The sequence below is a fragment of the Felis catus genome, chromosome B3 (assembly GCF_018350175.1).
Source record: "Felis catus isolate Fca126 chromosome B3, F.catus_Fca126_mat1.0, whole genome shotgun sequence".
In the NCBI taxonomy this organism is placed as follows: domain Eukaryota; kingdom Metazoa; phylum Chordata; class Mammalia; order Carnivora; family Felidae; genus Felis; species Felis catus.
Window position 1 is genome coordinate 118630839 of NC_058373.1, and position 8326 is coordinate 118639164.

General features: G+C 44.6%; 1 protein-coding gene across 1 annotated transcript; it reads left to right on the forward strand.

The window, feature by feature from the left end:
* The first annotated feature begins 790 nt into the window (after window positions 1-790).
* LOC105260271 (acyl-coenzyme A thioesterase 6) lies at window positions 791-7081 on the forward strand. The gene is made up of 3 exons (XM_045060197.1): window positions 791-1542; window positions 3685-3887; window positions 6425-7081. The coding sequence occupies exons 1-3, from the start codon at window positions 972-974 to the stop codon at window positions 7028-7030; spliced, it is 1380 nt and encodes a 459-aa protein (XP_044916132.1). The 5' UTR covers window positions 791-971; the 3' UTR covers window positions 7031-7081.
* The last annotated feature ends 1245 nt before the right edge of the window (window positions 7082-8326 follow it).

Below are 8326 nucleotides of genomic sequence, written 5' to 3' on the forward strand. Positions count from 1 at the left end.
CACCACTCTCTCTCCAAATTAAATTAAAAAAAAAAAAAGTATACCCTTACAGAACCATATTATTTGCATGTACATACATATATTTGTATTAATGGAAAAATATGATTTGTGAATTAAGCACCTTTTTATTGGGGAAAAAAAAGTCAACATACTCACAAAGTGCATTTCTTTTAAGTGCCAGCCACGCAGCTGTATTTCAAATACCAGTGTTAGGTAATGAGTTATGCTGCTAGGCCCCTAAAATGTAGGATAGTGTAGAAGATAAGCATATACACAGGTAAATATACAAGCAAAACACCATGATGCACACTTTTAATGAAACGCCCTATAATTATTAGTGGGAGTGAATCAGTCAACAAATTGATAAGACTCAATTCCAGGCCTGCACTTGTCTTAGCCATTGACAGCCAGCAACCAGCCCCTGTGCAGCCAACACTGCACAAGCCAAAAAGCTTATGAGAAGCAGAACTAGGAAATTCTTATCCCACGTAAAAAGTGCAGGTTTTTCAGTATATAAAGCAAGTTCATGTATATCTATTTTCGCTCTTTCTTTTATTTTTTATTTATTTGAGAGAGAGAGAGTGCGCCAGCCGGGGAGGGGCAGTGAGAGAGAAGGAGACAGTCTGAAGTAGGCTCCAGGCTCTGAGCTGTCAGCATAGAACCGGACTTGGGACAAAATCACGAGCTGTGAGATCATGACCTGATCCCAAGTCATATGCTTAACCGACTGAGCCACTCAGGCGCCGCTTTGGCTTTTTTTTTTTTTTTTTTTTTTTTTTTTTTTTTTTTTTACAAGTAAGCTACTGACCTGATGTGCAAGAGTCTGGCCCTCCAAGCTCAATTTAGCGTCCTCCTTGGCCGCACAGGGCTCTCAGCATGCAGCTGAGGCAGCCTGCCACTAGAGGGTCTCTACTGGTTTCAAACTTTCTCCACGGCGTTCATTGAAACGAGGTCAAAAGTCAAAACACAAAATGGTGGCCTACTCTGCGGGTATACTGCGAGCTTCTGGACTCCGCCGATGGGGTCAGCTGCCAGGCTCTCCAAAGCTATGGTCTGGTGGCCGGGTCTCGTGGGCACCTGCCCGGAGGACAGCGACCTGGCACCTGGAGCCAGCGGGCCGCTGCGGCTGGGACGAGCCCGTGCACATCGCGGTGCGCGGCCTCGCGCCGGGACAGCCCGTCACGCTGCGCGCGTCCCTGCGCGACGAGAAGGGCGCGCTCTTCCGGGCCCGCGCGCTGTACCAAGCGGACGCCGGCGGCCTCCTGGACCTGGCGCGCGCGCCCGCGCTGGGCGGCAGCTTCACGGGGCTCGAGCCCATGGGGCTGCTCTGGGCCCTGGAGCCCGAGAAGCCCTTGGTGCGGCTGGTGAAGCGGGACGTGCAGACGCCCTTCGCGGTGGAGCTGGAGGTGCTCGAGGGCCACGAGCCCGACGCCGGGCGGCTCCTGGGCCGGGCGGTGCTGGAGCGCGACTTCCTGCGGCCGGGGATGCGGCGGGTGCCGGTGCGCGCGGGCCGGGTGCGCGGCACGCTCTTCCTGCCGCCTGGTGAGTGCCTTGCGTCCCAGGCTGTTCTAAAGAATTGGTAACTGAGACCCACATTTCCTAAACTTACCGCCGCACTCCAGAGCTTGTCATACATTCTGGATGGAAGTTTTTCCTCTTTAAATTTCATGCCACTTCCCGTATGCTAAAAAGTGGTTTCTGTCTTTGGGGCTCTCCACTGCCCAGGGCGATGAGCGATCTTATCCATGCCCATTTCTCAGATGGGAAAACAGGCTGCTCGGTGGCTGGCGGGCATGGCCGGGCCAGGGTCACAGGGCAGGTGGGAGCAGCGCGGGGATCAGGCAGGGCAGACCACGTCACCCCGGGCACCCACCACCCTTCCACATAAATAACCTTTATGTTGGACGAATGCCACTGAGCTGTATGCTAAAAAGTGCATTCAACATACTCACAAAGTGCATTTCTTTTAAGTGCCAGCCACGCAGCTGTATTTCAAATACCAGTGTTAGGTAATGAGTTATGCTGCTGTGCAAGAGTGATCTTTGCCTCTTCTCACGTGGAACTTCCAAGGGAGCTAATCTAGAGGCCGTCCCCCGTAATCCTAAAAAAACAAACAAACAAACAAACTGATTGTCCTCTTCCCCCATCATAAACAGTCTGTCGGTGATTCTCAATCTGGGTTGATTAACCCCTACTCCTGGAGACATTTTTGTTGTCACAACCAAAAGGTGGGGGAGGATATTATTGGCATCCAGTGGGTAGAGGCCAGAGATGCTGCCAAGCATGCAGAATGCACAGGACAGTCCACACAACAAAGAAATATCTTACTCAAAGTGTCTGGAGTGCTAAGGTTGAGACACCCTAGTCTAAGTAAAAACAAGGTGCTTACTAGGTTAAAGGGGCCCAGAAACAAGACCCCCTACCCCACCTTTTACAACCAAATTCCAGACTGAAACCCCTCCTGTATAGAAATGCTGGAGTGGCCATATCTCAGAGAATCCCTAAACTGAATTCTGTCATTCTCCAAAACAGGAGGCTCTGCTTTATTCTTACAGCTCATCAGCAATTCACAACCTTAGCCAGTGGCTGCACACTCAACTGAAATCCTGTGGTTGGACTTGGATCTTATACATCTCTGTATGTCCAGATTCCTAGAGGCTTGCCCAGGGATGTAGTGGGAACTCAATAAATCATACTGACTGAATCAGTAAGAATCCCCCCACCCACCCAAAAACAAACCAAACAAACAAACAAAAACCTTTTACCACCCATATTGGCACCTGATATTTCAGTCAAGTCAATCTTGTGTTAACTATTTCAATGGCTACTTTGTGGCCCATTTAAAATTTGTTTTCTGTCTCAAGACTTTTGTAAATAACGTAGAAGGGTTCAGTCATTTAACAAATATGTATTAAGCCAATGACTATGCTACATAGTGGGATGCGATAGCTAGCGAAGTCAGACGTGGTCCTCACTGTACTTACAGCCTAATAAAGGACCCAGGTAACTATACTTGCATCTGTAAGCTTGCTAAGTGCTATGATAAGGGAAATACAGGCCCAGGGTGCTGATGGAGACATAAAAGGGTATCTGACTCAACTCAGCCTTGGGGGAGATCTGGGAAGTCTTCTGGGAAGGGAGATCTAAACTTTGATTTGAAAGCTGAAGGTAACCAGGTGATAAAAAGTGGAGAGTGAAGTATAGCATATACCATTTTCAGGGGCCAAAGAGAACAGAGCATATTTAGGGATAGCATTCTTTAAGGTTGGAGCAGAGAATGCAAGGAGGTGGGGAGTATATCAATACGCCTTATATATGTAGAGCATTGTACAGTTCTTCAAGCATTCTCAAGTAGATTTTTTTTTTGAGGAAGATTTTGTGGAAAATGTACATCTCATCATATGCTACTTGTAATTTGAAATATATATTTCATTTTTGAAAATTAGGTGAAAAATTCTGGAGAAAATAAAGCATTTTGTTCCCCCCTTCCTTCTCCCTGAAGGTTACTAAAAAGGAAAAAAAAAAAAAAGGCAACATTTTAAAAAGGTCCTTTCTTCCACTTGCTCCTCCACTCCCAGCCTTCCTTCTTGCTTGAGAAACTTGTCCTCACTGCCTGCCAAAATCTGAAACTCCAGAATGTCTCTGGAGAGTCTAAAGCTCCTTATGATCTGTGGTGTTTTCCAGGTGCAGGACCCTTCCCCGGGATCATCGATCTGTTTGGGAGTGGTGGTGGCCTTTGTGAATACAGGGCCAGCCTCCTGGCTGGACATGGTTTTGCTGTGCTTGCTTTGGCTTATTTCAAATTTGAAGACCTCCCTGAATATTTGGATGCTGTGCACCTGGAGTACTTTGAAGAAGCTGTAGACTTCATGCTGCAGCATCCAAAGGTGAGTTCTGGTGTTTGCTTGAATGCAGGGGAGAGAGGGTAGAGCCAACACAGGACTGGATCTCAAAACCCTACCAGGACACTGGGGGCTAGAAATATGTCATGAGACACAAAAGTTCCTTCCAAAGTTATTAGGATTATTGTTTCACTTCCACCCATCTCTCTCCAATCCCTAAGACTTAACTGTTTATTTTCCTTTAATAAGGAACTGTTTATTTTCCTGTCTGTTTTTTAAATTTTTTTAAATGTTTTATTTATTTTTGAGACAGAGAGAGACAGAGCATGAGCAGGGGAGGGTCAGAGAGAGAGGGAGACACAGAATCCGAAGCAAGCTCCAGGCTCTGAGCTGTCAGCACAGAGCCCGACGTGGGGCTTGAACTCATGAACTGTGAGATCATGACCTGAGCTGAAGTTGGACGCTTAACCAACTGAGCCACCCAGGTGCCCCTGTTTTCCTTTAATTCTTGACCATAATTCAAAGAGTTGTACTAAGACATTACTAACCTTAAATTCTGCTTCTCCATCTACCCCCAAGTGGCCTTATAATGCTGAATAAGGCAAGTGCTTTCTCTGGGATTCAGTTTTTCTCATTTATAAGATTAATGTAGGGGTACCTGGGTGGCTTAGTCAGTTGAGTGTCCAACTCTTGATTTCAGCTCAGGTCATGATCCCAGGGTTATGAGATCAAGCCCCATGTCGGGCTCTGCACTGAGCATGGAGCATGCTTGGGGTTCTCCCTCTTTCTCTCCTTTTGCCTCCGTCCCCTGTTCATGCTCTCTCTCTCCCTCTTGCTCTCAAATAAAATAATAATTTAATTTAATTTAATTTAATTTAATTTAATTTAATTTAATTTAATTTAATTTAAAAGAAAGATTAATGTAGGGGCACCTGTGTGGCTCAGTCGGTTGAGCGTCCAACTTCGGCTCAGGTCGTGATCTCACAGTTCGTGAGTTTGAGCCCTGCGTCAGGCTCTGTGCTGACAACTCAGAGCCTGGAGCCTGCTTCAGATTCTGTGTCTCCCTCTCTCTCTCTGCCCCTTGCCCGCTCACACTCTGTCTCTCTCTTTCCCTCAAAAATAAATAAACATTAAAAAAAATTTAAAAAAAAGAGGAAAAAGTTTGACTCTTAAGAGAGATTTTTAGGACAGTCGGTGACATTTGAATAGGGACTGTGCTGGATGCTATTAAGGAATCATTAATTTTGTTAAATGTGATAATGCTATTATGTTTTTATAGAAAAAGTTCTTATCTAAGACTGTAAAAAATAATCAAAACATTTTAGTGTGATTAAAAGTGGAATACATGCTCTGCAACTATCTAGATTTAAAGAAACCCAAATATTCTAATGTTAAGTAATAAATGTTAAAAAATGTTCTACAAGGGTGATCTAAATCTGTCAGAATTCAGGGACTGGTCTGTTAGCAGAGCTGCTAGAACCTCAATGGCCTTGAACTGTGATTATTGGTTTATTAGGGGAGATAAGGCCCCAGGGGAAAAAGAAGAAACCAATATATCCTATCAGTTCTGCCCTTAGACCTGGGCAAGAGGGGCTTCTGTCCTGGACAGAAGCCTTAGGCGGCCACACTCCCTGCCCACAGGGTGAGGAGTCCAAGGGACCCAGGGAATGTATCCACCTGGAACCCATGTGCCTTACACACACACACACACACACACACACAAACACCCCATACCCTTGTGATCTGTAATACCAGAATTCTTTGCCAAATAGCACTGATCCTGCTTCCAGGCCCTATGTCTTTTCTCAGGGTCTGTCAATGTGAATACGCCTAGGCCTTAAATATGGAGACTGGGGTGTCCATATACATGTGTGAGAGGCCCCTCAAGGTACATGGTGGAGCCAGGGATGGGAAGAGAAGGAATGGGGGCCAGGGACCAAGGACTGGGGCTAGCTCTCCCCCATGCCACATTCCAGTACAGAACTTCAAGGAGTTCCAAGATTTCAAATTTGAGCCTGACATTATAAACTGTTATGAAAGTATATTTATCAAGGTGGGAGAAAATAATATATTTTATTTTTTTATTTAAAAAAAATTTTTTAATGTTTATTTTCGGTGGGGGGGGGCGCGCATGAGTGGGGGAGGGGCAGAGAGAGAGGGAGACACAGAATCCCAAGCAGGCTCCAGGCTCTGAGCTGTCAGCATAGACCCGTTGCGGGGTTCAAACTCACGGACCGTGAGATCATGACCTGAGCTGAAATTGGACGCTCAACCGACTGAGCCACGCAGGCTCCCCAAGAAAATAATATATTTTAATAGTTTGTTTGTTTAATAGCTTTTACATGTTTAAGTATGGGGTACATGGGTCTCTGTGTCTACTCTTGACCCAGTTGCCACAAATATTAGTGGAAGGCCTGTGTACTAGGAAGTCAATTGATTTGCTTATTAGAAAACACACTTGAGCTTTGTGGATTGTTGCATAAAAAACAAGAAAGCAAATGACATTTAAGAAAGCTAGCTAGAGAATATAAAATCACTGTTTATGTCCTCCATTTACAAATTCTAGGCTTGTTCTTTTTCAGGTGAAAGGTCCTGGTGTTGGGCTTCTTGGCTTCTCCAAAGGAGGTGACCTGTGTCTCTCAATGGCCTCTTTCTTGAAGGGCATCACAGCCACTGTACTTATTAATTCCTGTGTGGCCAGCGCAATATCTCCTCTGCGTTACAAGGATATGTTTATTCCCAGTCTTGGCAGTGACCCAGGGAAAATTGTAGCTACTGAGTCAGGGGTTTTAATTTTTTTGGATGTTTGGGATAATCCACTGGAGGAACTCAACTATCAAAGTATTATTCCATTGGAAAGAGCCCAGGGGCCTTTTCTGTTTCTTGTTGGCTTGGATGATCATAACTGGAAGAGTGAATTCTATGCTCGTATAGCCTCTGAACGGTTACAAGCCCATGGGAAAGACAGACCCCAGATAATCTACTACCCAGGAACTGGTCACTGTATTGAACCACCTTATTTTCCTCTTTGTAGAGCTTCTGTGCATGCAGTGTTAGGCCAAGCAATACTGCATGGAGGTGAGCCAAAGGCACAGTCAAGGGCACAGGTAGATGCCTGGCAGGAAATTCAAACTTTCTTCCATAAACATCTCAATGGTAAAAAATCTGTGCCGTCCAGCAAAATGTGACATTGTAATCATAGACCAGATACTATGAATAAAAATCTAATTCATACAACATGTATTGGGTTTTCCAGAGCACATAGGAAACTTTTTTTTTTAAGTTTGTTTATTTTGAGGGGCTTTGGGTGGCTCAGGTTGGTTAAGCGTCCAACTTCTACTCAGGTCATGATCTTTTGGTTCGTGGGTTCAAGCCCAGTGTCAGGCTCTGTGTTGACAGCTCAGAGTCTGGAGCCTGCTTCCGATTTTGTGTCTCCCTCTCCCTTTCTCTATCTCTGTCCCTTCGCTGCTCACATTCTGTCTCAAAAATAAATAAATATTAAAAAATATTTTTTGATAAAGTTTATTTATTTTGAGAGAGAGAGCGCATGAGCACGGGAGGGCATAGAGAGAGCGAATCCCAAGCAGGCTCCACAGTGTCGATGTGGAACCTGAAGTGGGGCTTGAACTCACGAACCGTGAGATCGTGACCTGAGCCGAAGTCCGACACTTAACCAGGTCCCCCTATGCACATTCATTTTAAATGGTCTTTGGACACTGGAAGATAAAAGCTTGTGGAAGGCATTCTGTTTTTTCAGGTGGTATGTGCAGTGATGCACAAAATCCAATATTCGTGGCCACTATAACGTTGGATTTTGTAGACAGAAGTAAAAATTCCTTGAATTCTTTTTCTTTTTTTTTAAGTTTTTTCTTTATGTGTATATATATATATATATATATATATATATATATATATATACATATATATAATTAAGTAATCTCTTTATATATATATATATATTATTATTATTATTAAGTAATCTCTATGCCCAGGGGCGCCTGGGTGGCTCAGTTGGTTAAGTGTCCAACTTCGGCTCAGGTCATTGTCTCACAGTTTGTGAGTTTGAGCCCCGCATCGGGCTCTGTGCTGACAGCTCAGAGCCTGGAGCCTGCTTTGCATTCTGTGTCTCCCTCTCTCTCTGCTCTTCCCCTGCTCATGCTCTCTCTCTCCTTCAAAAATAATTAAAATATTTTTTAAAAAAGGATAATCTCTATGCCCAATGTGGGCCTTGAACTCACAGGCCCAAGATCAAAAGTTGCATGCTCTATAGACTGAGGCAGCCAGGTGCCCCACTTGTGTTGTTTTTCTAAAGCTGGAGATCTTCAAAGATAGAGGGACTTTAACAAGTACTTTTCAAAGAACACACGGTTATTGTATGGCTCTAAAGCAGAAATTCTTGGTCCAGTGGCCATTTAGTTTCAGTGGCAAATATTTTTGAAGCCATAATAGGACACATGACAGTTATGATCTTTAAAAAAAATTTT

Coding starts and splice junctions, on each gene's coding strand:
- LOC105260271 (XM_045060197.1), top strand. CDS start 972: ATGGTGGCCTACTCTGCGGGTATACTGCGAGCTTCTGGACTCCGCCGA. Junction 1,543..3,684: donor CACGCTCTTCCTGCCGCCTG/GTGAGTGCCTTG, acceptor GGTGTTTTCCAG/GTGCAGGACCCTTCCCCGGG. Junction 3,888..6,424: donor TCATGCTGCAGCATCCAAAG/GTGAGTTCTGGT, acceptor GTTCTTTTTCAG/GTGAAAGGTCCTGGTGTTGG.